General features: G+C 38.7%; 1 protein-coding gene across 4 annotated transcripts in view; it reads right to left on the minus strand.

Annotated features, from left to right (window-relative positions):
• Positions 1–3,391: 3,391 nt before the first annotated feature.
• The window catches only part of vgll4b (vestigial-like family member 4b), a 113,363-nt gene continuing 88,955 nt past the window's right edge, over positions 3,392–27,799 (minus strand). For 3 of the 4 annotated variants that reach the window (XM_041192276.1, XM_041192275.1, XM_041192277.1), the window contains exons 3-5: positions 14,871–15,087; positions 11,956–12,079; positions 3,392–5,801 (exon numbers count right to left, since the gene is read on the minus strand). In XM_041192276.1, the coding sequence (XP_041048210.1) occupies positions 5,521–5,801; positions 11,956–12,079; positions 14,871–15,087 (622 nt within the window). In that variant the 3' untranslated portion in view covers positions 3,392–5,520. Of the gene's footprint in view, positions 5,802–11,955; positions 12,080–14,870; positions 15,088–20,792; positions 20,863–27,799 lie in introns of those variants that run through there. The other variant, XM_041192278.1, reaches the window with a different exon arrangement.

Raw genomic sequence — 27,799 nt, forward strand, 5'->3', positions numbered from 1 at the left:
GTTTCACAAATCTGTTTAGTAGCTTATTGCCGATGCAGTCTAATGAAACCTTTACTCAACTGCCTTCTGAAATCAAGGAAGATCAGATGAGCACGTGACATAACCATTGAGTTAAAAATCCACAGAGGTTGTGTGTTCAATCTTTGAGCTTGTGACAAAGTACTTTGGTTTGGCAGGTTAACGCATACTGTTGCAAATTTCAGTCTGCCTTTGATAGTCAACACTCCCTGATTGGAGTGTGGGTTTTAAGAAAACTTCTCTGGCTGTTCCAAAACTGAATTGAGGTCTGAGACATGACCCTCACTGTGTCAGTTTGAAATAAATCGACTGGGAGGTATGACATTCCACTAGCTTGCCCATCCAGCTTTGGTACATGCTCTCGCCGCTTGCTCATGGCTTCTTTTAAACAACTTGTGCAATTTCACTTTGTTTTAAATTGCAAACATCAAATGTAACTCAGTTCCAAAATCCTTAAATTAAAACAACAACATAAAAATCAAAAACCCCAAAATTTACAGACTCCAAACCTTAAAGATCAGGCAAACACATCCAAGACTAAGCCTAAGAAAACTATCAAAAGCAAAGATCCCAAAGGGCAGCAATGCCTTCCCTGTGTGGTTTCTTTGTGATGTACCAATGTTTGAAACCCAGGGAATGCAATTTTATTTCCAAATGACACACTTTGGAAGATGTTGGCATTCATATAATGGAGTTCATGTAATTCATATTCATATAATGCAGGCTTTCTAGTTAAAAAGTTAGCAGCTGGTTCAATGGAAGGGGAAATGAATAGTCAAATGAAATTCGAAAGGCAACTTAAGTAAAACTTTGGGATAAGGACGAAGAATATGTTCTTATGCTAAAGAAGGAAGTTCAGTAACTGGTAGACAAAGCATACCAACTCTTTTCCAAAATCAGGACTAATAGTTAAAACAGTAATCTAGGACAGCAAAATTTAAAAGCATCAAAATTTATCTCTATAACCTTACAGTTGCTTCTTTCTGGTGAGGTCTACAAAGTCCAATTTTGGGGAATGGAAAAGTAAAGTACAATGTTTTTGTGATTTCACCAGTGAAATCAAGCTTAGATTGATGACTAAGATGTGGTGCCTCTATGCACCAGTGTTAGTTTAGATGTACCACAAGTTGGTCACAAAGCAACACTGGCGAGGTCTGACCTTATTACTTTCACATAATCTAACAAATAAAGACAAAGAGTCATTGAGAATTTTGTTTATTCATGTGGGCATTGTCAGCATGTCAAGCATTTATTATCCGTCCCTGGTTATAGTCACATATAGATCAGTCTAGATAAAGAATGACAGGGTTTCTTCCCTAAAAGATTAGTAAACTAATTTTTACTACAATCCATCATTTTTACTAATATCAACTCTTCTAAATTTCCAGATTTAAAAAAAAATCAATCTTAAAATTTCCACAGTAGGATTTGAACACTCATTTTCTGGATTACTAGTCCAGAAACAGTCATGACATTATAGGACCCTGCTATTCTGCTATTGGGAACTCTCAATGAAGACCAGCTGCTTCCTTCCAGTAAGCAGGCTAGATATGAAGATATCTCCTCTGCCAGCTGAGATTGATGATCTGGCAGCAAAACCTGTACTTTCTTCACCGTGCAGAATAAGGCCGAGGCTCAATGCAAAGAGAGATGTTGCAGACATTGCCTGCTCCAGCCAGGAAGGTGCCCAATGCATTAAAGTTCATGGCCAAGCTCACCTTCACAGCCAGTGACAATGTAATCCTCACCCTGCTCCGAGGAACCTCCTCAATGAAGCAGACATCGGAAGAACTGTTCCTTGCTGAGTTCAATGTAGAAGGACATTACACAGATATGGCCCTCTGCTGAGAGCCATTTCTCCCCCTCTTTCAGCAATTGTCATCACTGCTCAATGTCCCCGACATGCTGTGGGCCAAAGGGAACACAAACCATTGCGCTGATCTCTGGGAATGAGTAGTCTGAGCAGAACCCTTGAAATCAGATCCAAGATCTTCAGCACGTGCCACACTGCTCGCTCTAATTTTCAGCTTTAAATAGCAGCATACACCACCAAACTCTACAAACTCATCAAGCATCAACTGATCTGGAAGTAGTTGTTGATCCCTTTACACAGGAGTAGTGCGGGTCTGTTCCGCTGCTGAACACATTCAGGTGTGCGAGATAGGACTGGCACCAGTTGGAGCATTCAGCTCGAAAATGGCATAGCTGACATCAGATCAGCATTATCAATCTGCCTACTCTGCACACTACTGGCTCATGCTCCCTGGTGCTTATGCTAATACACTTACCAAAATGGCACCAGTGCAGCCATCAACATAAGTTTGTGAATGCAAATAAAATTTTGGGCCTAAAACAGCACCCATAGCACCAAAGATATGAGCACTATACAACTGAATTTTGCAGCTGAAGCTCAGTTATAGTGATTTTTTTAATATATATTGCAGAGAGCCAGAATATAAATGCGTTGTTCTCTGCTACTAGCTGGTAGCCAATTTGAAAGTGATTGTTCAATTTAAACATGGAATTATAGATTTCAGCTCAGGTTGTCACAGCCCCTCTTCTATATCGCAGTGACAGTTTTGTTTTGGATATTATGTTGTTTTCTTCGGAATTCCATTCGTGAGATACCGAAGCAGTGAGTACGTCTAATGCACTGGCCAACAGCACTTGTCCTGTTGTAGTACAGAAAAGAACTAAGGGAGGAAACATAAGAGGCAGGTCACTCTCACCACTGGGCCTATGAAATTATCTCTAAAGTGATTGAATCCTTGGGGGCAGGACAAAGCACATTAAACATAATTTAACTTGCCATCACATCTACCCAACTCTTCAAGCACTAGCTGCACATTGGACTTTTCAGTCATCTCAGAACCCATGGAACTGGAGTGGAAGTAAGACATCCTCGAACCCAAGAAACTGCCTAAGAACAACAGTTCTTTGTTTATCATTTTCTGAAGTCATTGGCTCAGGTAACATATCTCTCACTCATGAGTAATGATGTCATCATCACTGGTAAAATCTAAAGTCATATTAGATTGATCCCTTGCATAATATCCTCCAAACACCTTTCAGGTGATCCAATGTTCCCATCTATAGGGTCTGAGATATTGTCCTCCTTTGCTACAGAATTACTGATTATATTTGGGCCATTCACTGTCTATTGATTCACAATAGCAAAGCCAAAAAAACCGGATTGGATTTTCAGGTCAGGTCAGAAGTGACTCTTTCAATTGTAACATTTTATTTTGAAGTGGAAGAATGCAACTTTCTGCTGCTGCCAGCATATTAAATTTTTAATGTGCTGCATTATTTCCCATACACACTGATGCAAAAAGAACAGATAACAAATCTCAATGAAACTGCATGAGACAAATGATTTAAGAGCACTTTATTGTTCTTTGAGGCTACTTTAAGTACAAAAAGTGGCCTGTCAAAAGCTTTCTTTCCATTTTGGGTGAAACAAGGCCGCAAACAAGAGGGATAGAGTTCAAATTTACAAACTGAAACTAACAGTAAGTACACTGTAGACATTTCGGTTCTCTGTAGTAATAAAAATTGTAGACAAACCTGGTCTATACATTTTAGAATGTTTTGCAGTCTCCACGAAATTTATAATTAGTCCACAATCCCTGGATTGTTGTTTGTATTCTTGTTCAGTTGTCTCACATTAAAAAAACAGCCAAGTAACCAGACGCATAGAGTCCACAGACAGCATCTACAGCCTTCTACCATTATAATGCTCAGTAGCCTGTAGCAGTAATGAACTAGTGGCTATTAATGCTAACGCAGTGTTTCCATAGATAACTGTGTTCCTGCACTTTTTACCTTATAACAGACAAATCTACACCAAACAAAAAAGATCAACTTTTTTCTCCAAACAAAAAAAAAAATGCATGATTACAACAAAAAGGACAGGGAAAATTAAATAGCTACATATCATTAACAAATTAATTGTTCCTCAAAAAATACCTACGAATTTTTTTGTACATTCTTTACGCACAGCGTAATGATGGTCTTATAGTTACCTATATAAAAAGTGTTCATTTAGTGATTTTCCTACAGAGTAGGGTACTGAATGCCAAAGCAGACAAGCGGTAACTACCCAGTAAGGTGGCGATGAAATGTGTACGGTTTTACTGGGATGACGGAATGTATGGGCACATGTGACTTTCTCAAAGACAAAGGCTAAATTGGGAAGCTATAAAGCATTACACATCTGCTTTCTGTACCTCTGCCTCTAGTAGTAGTAGTTGTAGTAGCTATTAATACAGCAAACAAAATAGCATTATACTATTGGAGGAATGTACACCTTGGCACAGGGCTAGAATAAGCATAAAAAAATTAAAATGGTATCCACAAGCCATGACAATCTGCATTACCGCATTAAAGCCAAGCATTTCTCTTTGTTTCAAATAAAGTCATGACTTGTTTAACTGTAATTCTTAGTCTGATTTTACAGAAATTATGGGAGTTACTCTTTATTACTTTATTGAGCAGGTTGTTATGCATTGATTATTCAGTCATGCACAAAGCTATTGCTGCCTGTACCATGGAATTTATAATCTACTGAATATTATATGTGGGCCTTTCCTGAGGCTAGCCTCTTTTGCTGGCTTCTACCAGTGTGAATACATGCTTAAATGTCATTGAGTAAAACTGTACCAGCAGTAAGTATCTAGGACTGTTATTGATGAAAATAAACTACAATTCTGAAGAAAAAGCTCTAGTATTAATTTTCATTATGCCTATACAATATAGATACCAGCTATTTTTTTTAAATCATGCAGCTACTTTAATAGAAGCACTATTGACCTTCATATCTCAAATCTATTTGAACAAGCTGACAAATACAGATGAAGGGTGTAGGAAAACAAAATGCCCGTGTTCTTTGACAACAAATGCAGTCCAGTTGTGAGCACCAAGCACAAAATGTAATCTGAAGCTAGAGAAAGGCTAATACCTGTATGAGACTTTCCCTTCCAAAGCTGTTTTGCCTCTGTAAAGCGCAATACATATCATACTAAGCCCTCATTGTCAGCAGTCTGCCATCTAACAAAACAAGAAAATCTGATGTAAAGTTGACAAGCAACCTCACCACTCCCCAATAGTGCAAATCAGACATACAGTTCTTTTCAAGTATATAAACATACAAAATTACATAACAGAAAAGCAATGTAAGCAAACCACACACACTCTAGTCAAAGGAACTAGCGGAGGCCAAAGCGTTTGGGTCAACCAATCCTAACATGGCTTTTTGGGGCAGCAGAATTGCATCAGAGGTTTCTTTGGTAACTGAGGCAGGAGATTAGGATGCTACATCATACAATTTATATGAATAGTTCCTGCTATTTTTTTTTTAGGGCACCCTTTTGCAAATGCTAAGCAAATACACAAAAGTGTCTAGTTTAAAAAAAAAATCCCCCTCCCCACTTATTTTAGCAGTGTTCAAGCTCAGTCAAACCATGCATTTCACTCAGCACAGAATGCAACGTGGTCCACTCTTCATGAAACGACTGAAGGGGAGTGATTGTGATTGACGATGTGGGATGAAGGGGAGGACTGTCCTCTTCTTGAGCCAGAATCTGGGCTGCTAGAAACTCCATCTTTGGCAGCCTTGATTTGAAGCCATGTTTCTCCAAGAGCTTTGGCAAAGTGATCATCTACTGATCCTGTGATAGAAACCGAATTCGTCACAGGCTCTGGTTGTTTGTACCTCTCTCCAAGGCTTCGGCGAAAGTGTTCCTCCACAACAGGATCACAAGCTGTAGTAGTAGTTATGGAGGCTGTAAAGAAAAAACAAAATCACAATTTAAAAAGGATAGTAGAGGGAGGTGTTGGGAGAAATCAGGCCAAATTAAAGTAACATTTTCTAAATGTTGTCCCTATTATACCGAAAAAAAAATCCAAATCACAAACAATGAAAATAATCGGTCATGGTCACTTAAGCCCCACACACAATCTATGCAAGAACAGGAGTGGGCCATTTAGCTCCTAGAGTCTATTCATCATTCAAGGAGATCATGATTGATCTGTGATATAATCCCATACACCCATCTTTACATCCCTTAATATCTTTGATTAACAAAAATCTATCATTCTCAGAGTTAGTTCATAACGAAGTAGCCATTCATTGCAAATCATACACTTGCCATTATGGAAAGACACCAAGCACTTCATTACAAACAGCAGAATACCAAAACTATCTTCTAACTGTTGATCACAATTATTTTGTTCTGAGCCGTATTGTTATGGGCATTTTCCTTACTAGAAGCCAGCTCACAATCCCACCCAAACTAGTAGTGCTTTGATGTTAGCTGTGATGATATCTTGAGCTGAATTCCCCAATTAAGAACGAACAAATCTGAGGATGGAGGACAAAAGTACACTAAATCAAGCACCTCTCTCCATGGCGTTAACTCCTTTGACTGGTTCTCATTGGGATTAGCATGTTTCTTGGCACCAAGTGTCGTTCCCAATTGAGCATACAAGAACTGGCTGCATATATGTTATTTTGCACATGCCTTTCTAAGATTGTGGGTCTTCTGTATTCTCTAGCTCACTCTAACCCATATTCGCTGTATGTTATTGAACACTTTTGGAAGTATGTCTGACTCTGCTGTGAAGTAACATCGCTGTCAGAACAGGAGAAAGAGGGAAAATGGGAGGGGGAGGTGGAATTAGAACAATGTAATCAATAGTTGAAACCTATAAATCAACATTAGAAAACAGGATCCTCTTTCCTTTAAAATTGTTTTGAGCATAAATACACACACACACACACACACACACATATAGACACACACATACACACAAAATGTTAGATCTTCCATGGCATTGCTCCATTAACTGGAGGTTACACCATTTTGCAATAACGTGCTGTTGCTACACTACATGCTAAGGGTCCAGATTTATGGTGAAGGATTAAGTCAAATTGCATTTCATTTAACAAGATGCTCTGGAATTTTGGGATCAAATTCCATGGCTGTCCATTTGCCCATGACAACTGCAAGTCAGAGAACTGAAAGTATATATTTCTTTACTCGTGTATTCAATTTTAGCTCTTAAACCTTTTAGAAAGTGCAGTCCTACTTAACAGAAGTAGTCCACTTAGTATTTGCCTTTCAATGGCAGTTTAGGAGGCAGGTGTTTAATATCACCAAGTAAAGGAGTAGAAGGACCCCTGAGCTTTAGAAGAATGCCAGGAAAGAGAACCTGGGCTTGCAGGTAGTCGGTCTTGTTTGGGAGTGTGGCCGGGGGGGTGGGGGGGGGATGTTGGTAGAGCTAAGGAAGATGTACAAAAGAAGTTGCTGTATTAGACAGGATTAGACAGTTAGACAGGCGATTTGGCCATTTGGAAGCACTATAGTGGGGTGCAGGGTTTAATAGCAAATAAAAAAAAATGGAGCCTGGAATTTGGTAGCACAGATGTTTTGGGTTTTGACAGTACTGGAGTACAGAAACCGGGCAAACAAAACGGTTTGAGATCGGCAAAGTCAATCTAAGATAATCCAACCCCAACAACTGCTAGCTGTAGTCCCATACTCAATGCCTTCATCTTGTAGCCAATTTTTTTTTTAAGTGTCAACCATGTTTTGTACAGGACAACAACTTGCATTTATATAGTGCCTTTAAACACAGTCAAATGTCCCAAGGCACTTCATAGGAACTTCAAACAAAAATTGACACCAACCCACATAAGGAGACATTAGTACAACTGACCAAAAGCTTGGCCAAGAGTTTGGTCTTAAAAGAGCGGAGACATTTAGGGTGGGAATTCTTGAACTTAGGGCTGTTTTGCTGACGGTAAGGCCATCATTGGTGAACTGAAGGAAATGATGATTGCACAAGAGGCTAGAATCTAAGGGTTGTCGAACGAGTGGAAGTTAGAGATAGGGAGGGGTAAGGCCATGATTTAAACTCAAAAGAGATTTAATGTACCCCTCCTGTCCAGGTTATTTGGTTCAACGTCTGCTGTTGCTTATTAGGAGAATATTACTGCATCTTAGTTATCATCTTTCTTTCTACTCGCACACATGCATCAAAGGCATTATAATTCACATGACTATGCACATTTCCTGTTATCACATTTACTGCCATGAATTTGTCATGCATTGTGACACTTCGCAAAAATAAGAGCAATGCCAGCATGTTAATTTTAATCTATCCTCTGAACACTAGATGGCAGGTGATTTTTATCCAATTAATTTTTTCTGGGCCAGTGAATATTAGTTTGAATTTTAATACATTAATTTTCATCGATTTTTCTTCCTGTGCAGCTAACTTAATAACCATTTACCCCCAGGAGTATCCATCTCCATTTTTAGTAAATACCGACAACCATTTCTACTCCCTGATCAAAGGCCTGCAGTAACTGTGGGATCCAATCCAAGGTGTCTCCTGGCTCTTTCCACTCTTTGATTCTAGGCTCACACCCACCACCTCCTGTCTCCCTGTTAGACTCATGCCTTCCTGCTTCTTTGGCATTTGCCACAGTTCTTCAAGTCCCTGTAAATTAGGCATCAGGAAAGACAGGGAACTGAACAGGCCAACATTTCAAAATTATGGGGCATTGAAAGCTGTAAACTTCACTCAGCATGGTCAGGAAGCTAAAACGCTGAGCAGGGTCGCGAGGCCAACAGTATAGCATTTGAAAAGCCAGTTCAAAATTGTATGCAAACTTCAACACTTTTTTTAAATACATTTATTAAAATTTACTTCTGAAAGGATAATGTGTTCTTCCCCCTATTAAAATAGTATGTTGCCTTAGCAATCCCTTCCACCCTGTTCCCAAATGCACTTTACACCAGATTCAACCCCGCCATCCCAACCTAAGTCCTTCCAGCTATTAAATGTCAGCACGTGTTTCTGCTTCATCAGCATTCCCACCACCCACCCCAGAGGAGGATGTTCCATTAGTGTGAGCAATCTTTTCCCAGTTTGACCTCTGCCTGGCAAGCTCTACCCCATCACAAATTCTCATTTCTGTCAGCTCCTCTCTGTTCAGCATCTACAATTTAAAAATCAAGCCCTGTCCGTAAGCCCAGCTCCGTCACACTAAAATACCCGCCAGCCTCTGTCCTGACTATATTCTGCCCAATCGGCTCTACTCACTTCTGCCTCCCTCTCAAATTTTAAATAGTCTGCCCCCAACCTCCTACCCGCCCACCCCCAACCCCCCCTCTCAAATTTTAAATAGTCTGTCCCCAACCCCAACCCCATTTTGCAAATCACATTATAAAAACCAACTTGCAGCTCTCAGTAGTTCCATTCCCTTTTGACATGCCAATTGTTACTTGCCACTGGGAAGCAATGGAGAGGGACAAAAACAGAACAGCACATGGGAGAAGCAAATAGAAAAACAAAAGCAGTTGAAGTGCAGGTGAAGAAAGAGAGCCAAATAGACAAAGAATGAGTAAGCAGGCAACACACTGTACGTAATGCTGCAGAGATCTACTAGCTTGTATACTGCTACTAAAAATCTTACTAAAGCATATGCCTACCATCAACTTTTCTATTATATACTCCTAAATCCATAATTATAATGGAAACCGTCTATTGTAAGTAACAATATGCTATAATTACACTCCTCCACCAATGGAGAACTTCAGTATTATGAGTGACGGGAGGATGGAGGGCGATAGGTATACATAGAAAGTTTCCACTGTAATTTTGGACAAATAAGCATATGTTAGAAATGTAAAATTAAGTTCAAAACATGGGGCCTTAAAATAAGGATGGAATTATGTCTGCATGTCCTCATCAAATTATCAGACACTCTTACGTCTTTCGCTTGAAGACTATACTTTTTCTTGATTTGATTCCTTGCGTGCATCACAGGATATCCGCTAGCATGTTAAATATATACCTCCATGTTTAAACTCAAAAATCACCTCATCCAAATTAGACAATTCAAAATTTTTAGTACAGAGGCATAAAATTATAAGGCTGTACTCGTATGCATTTTATAAGTATTATATATTCATTATTAGAACAACAGAGTTGCAAAGTTGTACTTAAAAAGGAGTTCTAGTTTCTTTAGTGCAATAAAAGGAAAGATATTTCAACCAGTGGTATAAATGGCACAAATTTATCTTTCTTCCCAATATCTTATAGTGTAAAGCCATTTATGAGGTTAGGTTTTCAATGAAATGGCATTCAAAAATATTGATCATAAAATCTGTGCCAGCTTGTTTAAAATAAAAGACTATTTTGCCTCATTTCATTTGGACTGCACAATACGAAGGTGTAAAGTTTGCACACTGGATAAAAACTCAGCATCAGACGCTCCTCATTTATCCAGATTTTCTGGGTGAAATCAAAGTAAACTGCTGACGTAACTTGAACATGAGTTTGTTTTGGATGCAACCCAAACACTTTTATACTTTGGTCTATAATTCCACCAGCTTTATATCAAAATCTGTCCGTTGAAATGGATAAGCTAGGTTGAAAACTGACTACAGTAAGAAATACCTGCATAAGCTATGTTTAGAAAATGACTGCTTTTTTTTTGCTGTTGTGGATTGATGGTATTCTGTTCTAGAATGCTGGACTTTTATGCAATATAACCACACTCTGCTGCTACCACCTCTAAGTTAACAGTTGAATGTTCTTGTAATAAACAACCAGTTGTTTGCTTAATTAAATCTCAAGTAGCCTTTATCCTAATCGGCAGAAAGTATCTTGCATTTTATGCTTATGACAATATTATTTGGATTACTCAGATTACATTATGAAGAGGAACTCTGCCAAAAATCAGTGAGATGCACCAAAATATAAAAATCCAAATTAGGTGTAGAGCAGCCCATGGCAAATGGAGCAAAATCTTCAAAATGACCATACACATTAACAATTAGGTTCTTAGATGAAACTCATTATACAACAAATTGGAAAACGGAAAAAAATGGGAGGACGACATATATATAATAGAATGAGGGGGGAGGGGAAAGAAAAGAAAGTAGTGACAGTGACTGAGTATAAGAGGAGATATTTTGTAAGAAAATTCTCCAAAAAGTATGTCTCCTGATGGATAATGTACAGTGTCATCAACATTCAGAGAGATGGCAATTCCGTATTTCACTAGCTATGAGAAGGGTAGTGGTGGGGAGATAGCAGGTGCTATTCAAACTGGTGATATTATAAAGACTTTTGATTATGGTTACAGTAGAAACACATCCCAGGTAACTGGACACCTTCAGTTTGTATGATAAGATGGCATCTGCCTCCTTTTTCTGTAATTTGCAGTGGTATATAATTAGTGATTGTACAATTGTACTTTCTAGTACAATTTGCTCATTTAAAAACTATACACAAAGCAAGCAGTTAACTTTATCTATGCAAGGATGAAAAAACACTTAGTAGAAAAATAATTTCCTGATAACCTTTTAAATTGTACTTCAATTTTGATGAGAACACACTTTATTTCTACAGTGGGTGTGTTGAAACAACAGTGGAAGCTGAAAGCCACAGGAGAAATATAAAAGATCGTTTCTCATGACCTATATTGGCTTGAGCTAAAGCCCAGTTGCAGTGAGCCCGCTTTGTTAATTCACATTCACTTGGCACTACAGTACCATATTGTCGCCAGTTCTTGGGTCTATTCAGAATCCAAATTTGCCATGTAAAGTGCACCAAGCTGCATTCTTACGTATAGTTGCACTACATTCTATAGCAAAGTGCAGAAACATTTTAGAACTGTGCCAAATATTTGATGAGTTCTGTACCAACTTAATGCAAAGCTTAAAAAAAATTTAAACTCAAAAATTTGCTTCACTTCTGTTCACATGAGGCCCCTTGACTTCAAGGGTGAGTGCTGGAATGATCAAGAGAAAGTTGCACAGATGGAGAGTACTGTACTTTTAAAAATAAAAACACAGAGCCTAAGGGCATGGCTGGATTGAGTTAGATTGCTTACATAAACATCACTGAAATGCAACTTACAATTTGAGGGTCTCCTGTAGCTTGGGGGCATTGCTGGAACACAACCGCTGTGAGCAATAGGGCAATGGGAAAGGTTGCAGTTACGATTGTTACCAGATGCACATGTAATTACCGATGGGCGATTCTGAATGAACAAAACAGTGCGTTAGTACAGTTCCAACGACCCAATACTTAGCAATAATAGCTAATATTAATACTTAATTACAGGAAAATTCAAAACCCTGAATGTAATGCATTGTAGTTAAAAATTATAAAATGGCACCTTCAGTCTCAATGTAAAAACTCACCTCTCCATTAATTGTATGTGTTTTTTAAAGAAACATTATTATTTAATGAATATCATTAGCAGGACTGCTTCGTACAATCCAGAATTTATCCATTTCATTGTGGTAATTGCACTAGGATGACGCATGATCAACAGGATCCATTTGCAGTTCAAAACTGGGTTCCACGTAGACACCAGAGTCCCCAAGGTCAGGCTGATGTTTGTCTGGGTTGTGCACCTTCAAGGATCTAAGCTACATTTTTGCTGTTTGTTTTGACAGCTAATTAGGCTCTTAACCAAGAGTCAAAAGATTTAACTTTGGGTTCCCATTAGGGAGTTGAGCATATAAACTAGGATGACAGGGTATACTGCACTGTTAGAGGTGCTATCAGATGACATTGAACCAAGACTTCCATGCCTACCAGCTCAGGTGGATATAAAAGATGGCACAATAAGACTCAAAAGTGCAGCAGGAGAGGGTTCTTGGCATCATGACCAATGTTTCTCTCTGAACCAATACAACTGACTATATGACTACTCCTTCATTGTAACTTGTGGGATCTTACTGTGCAAAAACTGTGCCAATTTCCCTACTTAGTAGTGACAACAGTTCAAAAGTAATCTAATAATTGTAAAGCAATTTGGGTTGTACAGAGGAGGTGAAGAAATGTTCAAGTTCTTTCTTACAGAAAATTATTTCTGTTCTTTTATACCAAGAAACATTTTGCAATTGTACCACATCTTTGCTTTATTAGATGACATTTTATTTCAAAAGCTGAGAAAAAAGGCTCCCAAGCAAAAAATATGAAAACTACTGTTTTACTTTGAGTGCAGCATCATCTGTCAGTCTGAACAGGTTACAGATAGTTTTCTTTTCCACAGGTCTCCTTTCACAAATACTTAGAGACTGAATTCCAGAACACAGGAAGGACTCTCAATGGCATCAGGAACAATTACTAACTTTTTTCAATTCCGAAAATTACCACTTAGAGCCTAATACTCCTACCTCTTGCCTTTGGAGTCTATGTTTTCTTTAAAGCCTTATGCTACATTTATAGTTGGAAACCAATTTTGCATGCTGACTTGTTCAATCAGATGTTAAAAAACAAACTTTCATTTGTATAGCATCTTTCACAACCTCAGGACCTCCCAAAATGCTTCAGAACCTATGAAGTTCAGTCATTGCTGGTGGTGAAACGCATCAGGCAATCTGCACACAAGTGGGTAGAATATAGTTTGCACTTTATCCATTTTTTGTGTATGCAAGTGCACTGATTTAGCAGCAGTACTGCACAGGTATTTATCCCACTACTAAATCTGTGGAACTCTTTTTTTATTAAAAAAGAGCAGCCTGGGCAGATACCCGAAACAGGTCTGGTACCCCCTAAGGGTCAATGGCATTGGTGGAGCCCATATTGAAATTAGTCAGCAATGAACCTGCCACACTCAGGAGGTTTTCAACAGCTCCATAATGACACCACTCATCTCTCCACTCAAGTTCCACATGCATGCACAGTCCATGTTGACAGAGAGTATTGCAGCCTCCGTGAGGATTTTTGTTTAATAAATAAGCAAATTCTCAAGCTTCAAATGAAATAGCTTTGAATTCCCCTCCCCTTATTGGGACAAATTCTAGTAGAAATAATGCCAACATATAGAGACAGCAGAAGATGTGAAATTTGTCCCATTCACATAGCACGGCAGATTCCTCAAACCAACAATGTACAAACAACTCTAAGTCTTCTAAAGTCACAAATCTCCACTTCTATTTCTGCCAATGCACCTAAGTTGGCTACATTGCTGGACTATATGGATAGATTGTAGGCAGCTATGAAAGAAAAGAATGAACTTGCATTTCTATAGTATTATTCACTAGGAATAATTCACTAGGAAACTAAAGCACTTTACAGTCAATGGGTCACTTTTGAAGCACACTCACTAATAGTTTTGCTGGAAATCATGTCAGCTGGTTTATACACAAGCTCCCGCAAACTGTAATGGCATTGAAGACCAATTAATCAGATGCTGCTTTAGGATGAATGTTGGCCAAAACAATAGAACGCTCTCACTCTTCCAAAAAAAAGGCATAGGATTTTTAAATCCATCTGTACAGGTAGACAGTGCACCTCAGTTTCTGGCAATGCAGCACTGCCTTAATGGTACTGAAGCACCAGCCTAGATTACGTCCTGGCATGGGGCTTGAATCCACAAACTTCTGACTCAGAGGTGAGTGTGCTATGAACCAAGTCAAATCATCAGTATGGTGCAGCTTTGGACGCCAGAAAATACCTAGGAAAGTCATCTAGAAATGGGTTTCTGCTACTTAACTTCTGTGGCAGTATTGTGACATGATAACAGTTATAACAAAACTCATTAATGTGTATCCGACAGATTACTGAACAGCAGGGCACCACTTCGATTTTTTAATTCTCCCAAAAGGATGTTGCCTTTCTTCCCCAGTCAGTCAATCTGGGTATGGTGTGCGTTTGCACAGAGTAAAGATGAGTCAATTCAAGTGGCCCAAGAACACATCACCATTCTACCTTAGCACAAACATAGCTGACCTCTAACTTAAGAGTTCCAAAAGAGTGGAAAAGGAAAATTTTGCAGTATATATTTGTAAAACCAACCAAAAGGGCAGCATTTATACCTGTTGTCGTTCCACACCAATGCTGACTGTCCTAGTTGTGTCCATGCTATTTTTGGTCAGTGCTAGAGGCTGTTCCAATGACATACTTGGTAGTCCTATGCCAGCATAGGCATGGTTGCTGAGATGGCTCATGGTTGACACTGCAACACGTTCTATTGGACTACGACTTCGTTCTCTATGTTGATCTTTTCGAAAATCTCCATTGACTGGTTTGGTCCTGTATAAGTAGATTTGGTTAGTATTCATGAGTCACACAACATTTTTAGAAAATAATTACTACAATCTTGTGAACATGCAGCAAACCCATGATTGCTTCTCTAAAACAGAACCAGATAAGACATGTGGAGTTCTGTATTATAGATATCAACCGCTTGATCATTCCATCTAAGGAATTTACTAATGATGGGACATGGGAAGAAAGAGGGAAAAAGGAAATTTACTTCAGTGTAAAGCTAAAGCTACACAAAGTCAGCAACTTTAAGTCAATGAATTGATTATAACAGAAATGAACTAGCAGTCCACATTGATGGAGCTACAAATAACCTAACAGCCCGGGTCCCCACACAAGGCCTACAACTACAGATACAGTTGTGCTTTTCCAGCTTTGACTGTGAAGTAGTAGTAAGAATTCTGGAAATATATAAATCTATGAAATACCAGTTATCAAAAATCTGCATTTTTCCGCTTACTGGCTGAAGTTTAATGAAATTATTATACTCCAATATGCCCAGCCAGGTACTTCATTATTTTTAACAAGTTGCTTAAAAAAGTTTTACAAATATGTAAAACTGTACTTCTGTTTTGTGTCCAAAAATATACATTTGATAATTGATTAATATGATACAGTATTATATATAGTTAGGAATCATTTTCCAAAATGTTGTCAACTAAATAACTGATCCTATGTAAATGATAAAGATAAACAACTTAACAGTTTAACCACTGATTACACATCTACACAGCTCTTCACAGGTGAAAAGATAGTGGAATAGAAAAAAAAATGCAACTTTTGAGGGTAACTAGTGATGGGCAATATGTCTTGCCAGCATTGCCCACATCAGGAGTACAAATTGAAAAAGAAAAAGGGGGATTAAATACATTTAATTGATTACTATGTTCAGTTTGTGAAAGAAAAACTAGGTCCTGTCTTGGTGCCTATTAAGGCAGGTAAAGGAGATTACACAACATCTCATTAAGTAAGCCAGTTACCCATAGTGTTAAAATTATTGAAGGGCTGTTCCCCATCACAAATGATGCCCATGGCTCTGCTGTCCTAAATTGTGTTTTAATCATTAAAACACCTGTACAGCTGAATACATTAATGCCCAATTAAGTGTTGTCATTTCCACAAACAAGCTTTTTTTTTGCATGTAAATCAGTTTTCTCATTTTCTGTTGCTCGATGTTTTGCGACTGTTTTTGTTAAAACTTTTTTAATTACAGTATATTCAGTAATGTGTCATATAGGGGAACACAGGATATGTGGTTTGTAGTCAAATACTCAGGCAAACATGCATTACATCTTAACCTCTCATTTAAGCTTGGCATAGAATCCCCTAACTTAAGAGACAGTACTTGCTTTGTTGAATTAAACGAGATGTATTTAAACTAGAAAAATAAATTAAATATGCACAACATTCTATTTAACAACTGCCAGCTATATGCTGGATATTGATAAATAGTTCAAGTTTTTTTTTTACTCCAAGAAAATAAGACTATTTTCTTTTGAAGAGCAATATTTAGTAAAATAGCATATGAATCAGATTGACGTTTTGTTGCTGTGCAGGTTAAGCATAGATGTTAATAGTGGTATTTTCTTTCAGTAAAATCATGCTTTTCCATCAGCTACCCTCAATAGTCCCTAATGTAACACTGGGTTCATGAAAATGGTTCTGTCACATGATGCAGAGCTAGGGAAAAATGATCAAACCAAAAACTGCAGCAACTTTTGAAGACAATATCTGTCCTCATGGCAGAAGACACTAAAAGCATCTTAATAATGGGAAGCAATGAGCATGCAAAAGGAAGGAACTTCCTTAGAGAAAAAGTACTAACAAGTCCCCTGGACCTGATTGCCTGTATCCGCTCTCTCTCTCTCTTTCTTCAGGTACCCTGTCCTAATTGGTGACCATGGACCGTGGTTATGCTTGGCAAGGTGCTGCAGTGATTTGTCATTGCCTCCTACAGGTTCTGGCTGACCAGGAGACTCTCCTGCTCTTACCATCTTCAATAGGTGTATTTGGAAGGATTTGCAGGTCGATAATCAACCTGTTTGGCCAGGTTATGAACACACAGTACGTGGCCATCAAGTCCCAGTGTGGGGCCCGAACCCAGTACCTCTAGCTCAGAGGTAGGTGGTCCGCCGCCGCCACCACCAGGGAAAACCACATATATAATGCCCCTATTCAAAAAAAAAGGAGGGGACAGAAAGCAGGAAACTATAGGCCAGTTAGCCTAACATCTGTCATTGCAAAATGCTGGAATCCATTATCAAACAAGTAGTAGCAGGATATTTGGAAAATTATAATACAACCGAGAGTCAACATGGATTTTGTTTGACAAATTTATGAGCACTTTTTGGGGATGCAGCAAGCAGGATGAATAAAGGGGAACCAGTAGATGAAGTGTATTTGCATTTCCAAAAGGATTCAATAAGATGCCATATAAAAGGTTACTGCGCAAGATAAGAGCTCATGGTGTTAGGAATAATATATTAGCATGGAGAGAAGATTGGCTAAATAACAGAAGAGTGTGTGTCAGGATTAATGGGTCAATTTCAGGTTGGCAAACTGTGACTAGTGAGGTGCCACAGGGATCAGTGCTGGGGCCTCAAATATTTACAATCTACATTAATGACTTGGATGAAGGGACTGTGTGTATTGCAGCCAAATTTGCTGACGATTCAAAAGTGGTTGGGAAAGCAATGATACAAAGAGTCTGCAAAGAGAAATGGGTTAAGTGAGTGGGCAAATATTTGGCCAATGGAATATAATGTGGGAAAATGTGAGGTTGTCCACTTGGCAGGAAGAATAGAAATGAAAGATTATTTAAAATGGAAACAGACTACAGAATGCGGAGGTAAAGAGGGGTCTGGGACATGGAAAGTTCACATGCAGGTACTGCAAATCGAATGTTGGCCTTTATTGAGAGGGAAATGGAGTATACAGCAACAAAGTCTTGCTACATACAGCCATACAGGTTTAATTGGGGAGATCACACTTAAGTCTACAATGTACAGTTTTGGCCTCCTTTTTTGAGGGGTGTATTTTCATTGGATGCAGTACAGATGAAGTTCACTAGGTTGATTCCTCAGATAAAGGGGTTGCCTTACAAGCAGAGTTTGAGCAGGTTGGGCCTATACTCATGGAGTTTAGGAGAATGAGAGGTGATCTTATTAAACATACAAGATCCTGAGGGGGCTTGACAGGGTAGATGATGAGAGAATATTTCCCCTAGCAGGGGAATCTAGAACTAGGAAATATAGTTTCAGAATAAGGGGTCTACCATTTAAGATGGAGACAGGGAGGAATTTCTTCTCTCACAGAGGGTTGTGAATCTTTGGAACTCCCTATCCCAGAAAGCAGTGGAGGCTGGATCATTGAATATATTCAAGGCTGAATTAGAAAGATTTTTTGAACTATAGGGGCATCAGGGGTTATGGGGAACAGGCAGGAAAGTGGATCTGAGATCAAGATCAGGTCAACCATGATCTTAGTGAATAGGTGCTTGAGGCACCACACGGCCTTCTTCTGCTCCTATTTCTCATGTTCTTACCTAATAGGGTTCAGAATGGTGTGTTCAAACTTTGCATTTGAAATTTATGATGTAATTCAACCTTCCCTTCTGAGTATTAAAACCTTGTAATAGTCATGATTTATATTCCATGTAAAAATATAGATACATATATTCATCATTCCACATTTCCTGAAAATTACATCCTGCATTTCTTTTTGCTTCCCATAGGATGTATCCTTTAATACTCCGGTTCAGATGTTTTGCATTATAGTCACCTACCCCAGGCAGTCAACCTGTCAGCTATGAGAAAAAAAAACTAGAGATGTTCAGGGAATTGATGAATGTACATATGCAGGAGGGGGCACACACTGGTTTAGGCACTCATGATAAGAGTCACCCAATCACATGTTGACCCAACACCAAATCAGGACTGCATTAAGATCCACATTTGTTCTAGCTGGTCAATATTAGTGTAGAAATTGATTTGCAAAAATGTAAACAATTTACAGAGTGGAAATGACAATGAAAATGACCTTGAGCTAGCGACTGCCAAGAGCAAGCTTTCTTACAACTGTCCATTAAGGATCATTATGGTGTACACATCACGTGATGCAATGACTCCCTGAAATTTTGGGAGAGCATCATCACTACTTTCAACTTCAAAAATGAACCCAAACTAAACAAGCCCTCCAATTTAGTTTAACCTTTTTTTTGTTCTCCAGACCGTGACCCCAACCACCCCATTTTAAACCCATCATACTTAGATCCAAAGCACACACTCACCTAACAATACAAAGAATGTGTATTGATCATGTCCTCAAAATGCTTCACAATGAATTACACAGGAAAATTACCAAACACCACAAACACAAGGTTGTAACTCCAACTCCAAAAAAAACACAGAAAATAAAAGAACAAATAATTCAGTTCAAAGAAACTTCCAGCCAACTCCTAGACAACTGACATCAAGATCTGCATCTCAACAGTTATAATGAGGGAAACAGGCCCAACTCAAGACAGAAGCTATTGTAAAACAAGATTCTCACTTTATGAATGCCAGTGTTACACCCATCAATATGGTCTCTTCAAACACAACACACCACAACATCAAACCCTACAGTGTCACAGGCACAGGCACTGATTGGACAGCTGGCATAGAATAATGCTTCAAGATGGAATATGGAAAACACTTCACACACAACTTCTATTATTTACCCATTACTTCAGTCACGGGTTAGGATGTTCTTCACAGTTTTTGTGCCCAGTCTAGCACCATACAGTAACCACTATTGTACGAATAAACAAAATGCAACAGTGCACACTTCAAGTAAAACACATTTATCTACTTTGGTGTGGGGGGGGCGGTGTTTGCATTTTAAAATGTAGCAGTCCAGGAACTGTGCTAATTTACGATGTTGCTGCTCTTTTTTGAAAAAGTGGTAAACGTGAGCAGGGCTGCTTCTGTTAGTTTTGCGTGTACAGTATTCTTCCTTGCACACCAGACCATCAAATCCACCAAACTCTAAAGGGGGCCCAGTCAAGGGTTCACATTCTGCACCAGTATCCATATAGAGTTTAAAAGTAAAAGGAAGGTGGTTTGTCAACAATTTCTGTACTTGGGAGCTTAACATGCTAATTCGCCAATTAATAATTAAACCTCGATCTAAATCCTCATGGCTTTATACATTTTTTTCTGATTGTTTAAAATGAACAAACGGTTACAATATTGCACTTTTTTAATCTAGTAATACAATAGCTGGAAATAGATTGACATTGTACTGTTTCCTTCACTAATCTTCAAAATATAGCAGAAATGGTGATTTTAACTTGGTATGTGTATATTCAAAGCTTCAAACTTGGCACAGGAGCTTAATAGCATACAGAAAGTTCGTACAGAGAATTGCCAATATCACTGGCCACTCAGTACCTTTCTAAAAAGGAGTTTATTGGTGATTCCAGTTCCACTGGTTCAAGTTTTCTGTCCTAGAGCCTGGAGCAAGCACAATATATTCTCCAATCACCACTGCTTGTGAGCTAATGGTACAACAGGGAGATTGATGTTCACTGCTGAACAAATAATTTTACCTCTACAGAACACACTGACTCAAACTTGAAAATTAATTGCAGCTGAACATGGAACTACCATCTGTTTTTTAAAAAAAATAGAATGGAAGGTTTTGGTACTAACCTCACTTTAATCATTGTCAAAAAGCATGAAGGCAGCCCAACGTCCTCCCACAAGAAAGTCCTGGGCCCCTGAATCTTGGCAGGCTCTCTTATGAAAAGCTGGGCAGACAGGAGCCATTTCAACATAAAAGCCCCTTGCAAATGCAGGGAATCAGTGCACTGCACATTTTCCTAATCTCCTTTGAACTGCACTGCATGCAAATGAAGTTACTCACCGTACAATAATACAATATTTAGCTCAAGGTTTTTACATTAAAAGGCATTTGTCAAAGGAAATTGAAGACTTTAGGGGGTTAAATTTACACAAATAATTTTCTACACGGTGCCAACTGTTATTGCTTGTGGCATTTGCTGTCCACACAGATACGAAGCAACTGATTAATATAAAATGTCCTGAGAAAGGATTTCTGTCAAGCTTCCCAACTCTCCTGTAGACTCTTAACGCAGCACATTTGCCTGTTGGGGGAAGGCTGATGTCAGCGCTTGTGAACACAGCTCAGTGAAAGGATAAGGAGGCCTTTGTTTTCAGCTGAACTGTGAAAATGAGAAAATGGCTCCAGCCGACAAACAAGAAACCCACACTGCACAGGTCATCCCTAGCCCTTTGCTTAAAGTGCTCAACATAAAAGCTCCTTGCAAAACAAGAATCAGTGCACTACATTTTTAAAGCACAATTTATGTACTCAATATATTCCCTTGCACAGAAGATTTTTTTGTGTGTGTGAAGAAAGCAGGGGAAAAAAAAAAGTGAGCGAAAGCAGAGGATTCTGATAATAACAAGATTCAGTGAGTCTGGCTGTGAGGAGGGGGAGGGGGAAATTTCCTTAAGACCTGCCAGAAAGATAATAGTCAAATTCTCATGTTACCCAGTCCTGACAGAGTATCTTTCATGCATGTATGGAATTAAACAAACTTAAAAATTAAAGTGGGCTTACATTTTTTTTCATTTTATAATTGCTCCAAACAAGCAAGATAATTCATTTCTTCAGTTATTATGGTCAATCCCACTTGTGCTTGCAACACAGATGATTGCCCCAAACGGCTGGTTGGTTGCTACGAAGTAAAAGTAAAATTGAATGTGCCTCCACACTGTTCTAATGGTTGATCACATATCCCATTCACGATGGTTCAATCTGAAGGAAAATTGGAGGTCACCACATGCAAAGGTTTCTCGTGTTAATTTTAATGTTTATCAAAAATGTGAAGAGAGAGCAAGATGAGGATTCACTACACTAATGGTTGGAAAATGACTTAGAAAGGATTCACTTCTCTGTTCCCTCCAAAAACTTCCTGACAAGAGTAAATTAATAAAAACAAAAAAACTGCGGATGCTGGAAATCCAAAACAAAAACAGAATTACCTGGAAAAACTCAGCAGGTCTGGCAGCATCGGCGGAGAAGAAAAGAGTTGACGTTTCGAGTCCTCATGACCCTTCCACAGAACTTGAGTTCGAGTCCAAGAAAGAGTTGAAATATAAGCTGGTTTAAGGTGTGAGGGGGGGGGGCAGAGAGAGAGAGAGAAGTGGAGGGGGGGGTGTGGTTGTAGGGACAAACAAGCAGTGATAGAAGCAGATCATCAAAAGATGTCAACAACAATAGAACACATAGGTGTTAAAGTTGGTGATATTATCTAAACGAATGTGCTAATTAAGAATGGATGGTAGGGCACTCAAGGTATAGCTCTAGTGGGGGTGGGGAGAGCATAAAAGATTTTAAAATATTTAAAAATAATGGAAATAGGTGGGAAAAGAAAAATCTATATAATTTATTAGAAAAAAAAGGAAGGGGGAAACAGAAAGGGGGTGGGATGGGGGAGGGAGCTCACGACCTAAAGTTGTTGAATTCAATATTCAGTCCGGAAGGCTGTAAAGTGCCTAGTCGGAAGATGAGGCGTTGTTCCTCCAGTTTACGTTGGGCTTCACTGGAACAATGCAGCAAGCCAAGGACAGACATGTGGGCAAGAGAGCAGGGTGGAGTGTTGAAATGGCAAGCGACAGGGAGGTTTGGGTCATTCTTGCGGACAGACCGCAGGTGTTCTGCAAAGCGGTCGCCCAGTTTACGTTTGGTCTCTCCAATGAGTAAATTAATGATGTTTTACTCCACCATGAAGATAAGGAAGATCCCAGTTTTAATTTACAGTCTGTGCCAATGTAATAGTCAGGTGCTGTACTTGGTCATAATGTCTGTGAACATTGGATAGAAAAGTCAGTCAGGGCTCCAGCTCCAACCAAAAGTTGCAAATGTTTGGATCTTCAGATGACAAGATAAGACCTGTCAGGTTTATACTTGCTGGTAAATTAGCCCACCACCACAGTCAGGGCTCATGTGAAGGTAAGCAATTCAAATAGTCACTTGGTAGTACAGGGTTTGAGTACTGCTGAAAGAGAGACAGGCTATCAAATCTCTTCATCTTGGACTCATCAGGACAGATACAAGAATGACACATTTCAAAGGAAGCATCAATTTATGCTGCATGAGAAAAGGGTGCTGATTGCTTGGCAAGCTGACTCTGTCAACCAAGAATCAACTCATCAAACAATCCAGCACCCTTTCCTCATGCAGTATATATTGTTGCTCCCTTTGCAATTTGGCATTCTTGTATGTCCTGATGAGTGCAATGTGAAAAGCTTCAACAACATGTCTTTTTTCAGAAAGTAATGCACCTGAATAATAAAAAAAGTTACCAGCAACCCTGGAACAGAACCACAGCATAGATGCCACACTTGGACAGGGCTGGTGAAAAAAATTGGTGGGGTGTGAGCATGGTGGAAAGAAGATTTTCCCCAGTCACTGGTGAAAGTTGAGTTCAGGATGCCATTTGTGAGGTTATGGTCCTTTACTTCAAACTTTTCTAGCATCCTAGTCATTAGAACATTGTGATTAAGCCATTGAGCAGGATGTTCCAGTTCCATGTGAGTCAGATACATACTTGCCTAAATAATTCCAGTTTAGATGATTCAACCAAAATTCAATGCTGATATCTATTTCTATGCAAGTCAGTCTGCATTCAGTGTCCAATCTGTTCTTCTTTACACCACCAATTTTGCAGCAGAAGTGCATCCATATTAGATTCATGTCTGCCATGAACTGATAATGTAATCAGCTTTTTGATTTTTTTTTTAAAAAACAGCTTCATTTTTAAATTAAGTTTGCCAAGCTGCAACAGACATGTGGCTACTCCACAAAAATGACCTGAATTCAGTCTCAGTGCAAAGTAGTTTGAGTTGTAGATAACATTATCTTGAAGGGACCTTGGATCCCAAAGAAGCAGGCAAGATTTTAGTTAGAATTGAATAGCACCGTTACCTATAGACTGATCAGTAATGAATGAAGTTCAATATGCAATTGTACAAGGTAATACAAACTGGCAGTCAGATCTAGACACACACACTTTCTGAATGTATGGAACTTGCCAAGTGGGAAATGAGTTAGATCTAGAAATCTAGTTGGTTCACTGGACAAACTTAAATAACATAAGGGCTTCAAATCCACAGTAGATATTTGGTGCTCTGGTCAGGTGAGATAAGAAACAGTGTAAAATAGTCCAAGGCGCTTCACAAGAACGATTATCAAATAAAATTAGACACTAAGCAACGTACGGAGATATATTACACACATCTCCTAAAGCTTTGTCAAAGGGATAGGGTTTAAGGAGTTTCTTAAAATGCAGAGAGAGGGGTAGAGAGAGGAGAAAATTCCAGATCTTAAGCTCAAGCAGTTGACAGTATCGCTGTCAATGAGGCAGCAAAGAAAATCAGAGGTGCACAAGAGGCCAGACTTGGAGGAGAGCAGACATGTTGGAAGGCAGTATGCGGTTACAGACATAGGAAGGGGCAAAGCCATGGTGGGATTTGATAACAAAAATATAAGAATTTAAAAACTGAGGCATTGCTGGACCAAAAGTTAATGTAGGTCAGTAAGCACAGGGGTGAATGGGACTTGCTGCAAGTTAGCAGCACATTTTTGGATGAGTTCAAGTTTAGAGAGGGTTGAAGGCCAGCCAGAAGTGTATTGGAATATTCATGTCTAAATGGTAACAAAGGCATCCATCAGAGTTTCAGCAGATGAGCTAGGGCAAGGGCAGCTTTCGAATTACATTATGGAGGTGAAAGTAGGTATCCTTTGGTTCAACCAAACTCATCCTCTGATCCTGAGAGATAATTAGATCAAACAGTGGTACAAGGGAGAAAACAAATGACAACAGAGTTTTCCACTATTAAACTTTAAAATATATAAAAGCAGTGTTTTATTTTGAAAGGCCATGCTTCCATTCACTTTCTGCACCATATCAAGCCTGTGGACTTTCTGCAGGTTATCTGGTTTTGGATGACATCCACGAGTATGCAATGGTTTACACAAACCAGCTTTTAGTTCATGGGCCAAAGTGAGTTACGAAAGCCAGAACTTTACTGAGAGCTGTATTCTGTAGGAGCTAGGTTTCAAGGAAAAAAGCGAGCTCTGGAAGTAATTATATACCATCCGTTTTTACTGGCATTAAATTGCAGGGGTGTTTCCGTTTTTCTTTATCTTAAATACAGCTATTTGAACATGATTGTGACTCTCTGTACAGTCTGATGCAAGACATTATTTTCAGCTGACTTTGTGAAAAATGTCAAACTACTAGCACAAAACAAGGTGCAGCTTCCTCCTGAAACAAGAATAGACTATGTTCATCGGATAAACAGAGGTTTTATTTCTTGGTGAGCCAGATGTGTGAAAATAAAGTTTTCATTTAGCATACTGCATTCCAATTGGTTGATTCCATAAAGGGCAACTAAATCATCCCATAGTTCCAACCTGCTAGCAGACTGGAAATAAACTAGAATTACAAACGGGCATACAGACAAAAGAAAAATTCCAGCTCTCTTGCTTTGTGATATGCATAGAACCTCAGCTCTCATGTTGCAACTAATGGGAATTTCTAAAAAGGCCCAGAAAAACATGGAGTCAAACACACTCCCAAACGAAATTCCTTATTACTACATATAGCAAGCTCCATCATCATTCAGCCATTCTTTTTCCGCCTTCATATTTACTGAGATTCCCCACTGATCAAACTTTCGAACAAAATTAATTTCAGAAGTTACCAGGAGCATACTGCTCATTGAGCTAGTGAGTAAGCACAAGTAAAGAATGCCACCTTTGTTGCACTGTGCGTACACAGTTACTGGCACTGCACATTTCCAATGACGCTGTATTGGTTTCTACCGCCATGGATTTTTGGAAGAGAGGGAAATTATAACTGCCAAAAAGAATTGGGGTCAGTAAGCAAAGTTAGTCCCTTCCATACAACCAATACAAATAAAAATTATAATATTCATCCTGTTTGATATTGCAGGAGCTAAGTATGTAACTGATCAGGTGTTCAGATATATTCTTACACATACAACCTGATTTATTAACCACATTTCATAAACAACATGGGGACATCATCCTGTTTTGCGAACCAAGGCAGTTGTGGACTTCCATTGTTCTTCTCTATTTCACTGCCAGAAAACATATTGCATGATGTCACCACCCACTTGTAAGTCATGAATAAATCTTGTTGTGTTACTATACTGTACCATAAAAGGAAACAGATTGTTGTGAATGGAACTGCTAATTTTGTTTTAACTGTATGCAATTTTTAAAATTCCTCCCCTTTAAAGTCTGTAGACATATTTATATGTACGAGTTTTTGTCGTAACAATATTTTTATTACTACTGACACTTTTCACTTTTAATCTCCCAAATCATTTTCATTCTGAGGGCAACACCCACACTTTTGTATCAATTGCAAGCTCATCTGCGTTGTTTTTAAAGAAATACAATCTTATTTCTTGGGTTTCGTGGTATAATTTGAGTTAAACAGAGTAAATGAAACAGCTATGGAAAATTTCAATCCCAATACAGCCAGAAATACAAATTACTGGCTGTTCACGCTCACAAACAGCAAATTTCCTCCTCCCCCTCTACTTTCACCCCCAGTGACCTCATCAACCACCAGCCAATATTGTTCCATTGAGACAGACACAATAGACAGGTCAGAAAGTCACAGTTTACAGATCAACTGAGTCAATTCACCACAAATGGCTGAGAGGAAGGGTCTGGGAGGCTGCAGTGTTGAGGCTGCTGCTAAAAAGTCCTAATGGAAACTGACAAAGGGAGACATGCATCTCAGAATCCCAGATTTCCTTCAGATCACATCATAAATCATCTGGAGCTGCACAGTTCCCAAAACCAGAAGCAGCACCAAAATCTCCAGACAATTTGACTAAACATCCAGCATTTAGCAACTGGTTGAACTGACACATCAATAAATATTGTGATCAGGTTGAAAAGGCTGTTTTACAAGCTGGATACTGATTTTTTTTTTAATATATACTATTCATACACAACTTATTAAGTTGATAAACTACAGTGATGCAGCCTGAAATGAAAAAGAAACTGGCTATTCATCAAGGTCTTACTAAACATTAAAGATCTGAATATGCTTTATGACTACACACCACATTCTAAACGGAACTGGAATGCAAGGAATGTAGACTACTTCAGTTAAGCTCTAAAGCTAAGAACTGTAAGTAGTGATCAGGAATGTGCTGTGATCATTTTGTCTAGTCAGGAATAAGTGAAATCTTTCAACTTGATGCCATTCACAGTAACTACAGCGAAAGAAAATAAATCGAAACTTTTTCCTGTACTTATACACACACATACGCTAAATATATACGCACGTATACATACATGTATATTTTACATACGTACAATGTACATCCATATCCACTTACATGAATGCGTACACACATTAACTGATGAAACCGGTCACTGTTCTCATTATTATCCTGTTTGAATAGTCATCTCTGAAAATGATGCAATTTTACTGCAACATAAATTTTAATCAGATGTAGCCCAACTCTGGGAACACTTTGGTATTTTCCACATATCAAAATTAAAGAGTGGTATGGCACATCTAAAGTCAGAAATATTAGCCCGTACTACTTAAACTATTTTCCAATGTTTACCACTCGAT

The sequence above is a fragment of the Carcharodon carcharias genome, chromosome 7 (assembly GCF_017639515.1).
Source record: "Carcharodon carcharias isolate sCarCar2 chromosome 7, sCarCar2.pri, whole genome shotgun sequence".
NCBI classification, from domain to species: Eukaryota; Metazoa; Chordata; class Chondrichthyes; order Lamniformes; family Lamnidae; genus Carcharodon; species Carcharodon carcharias.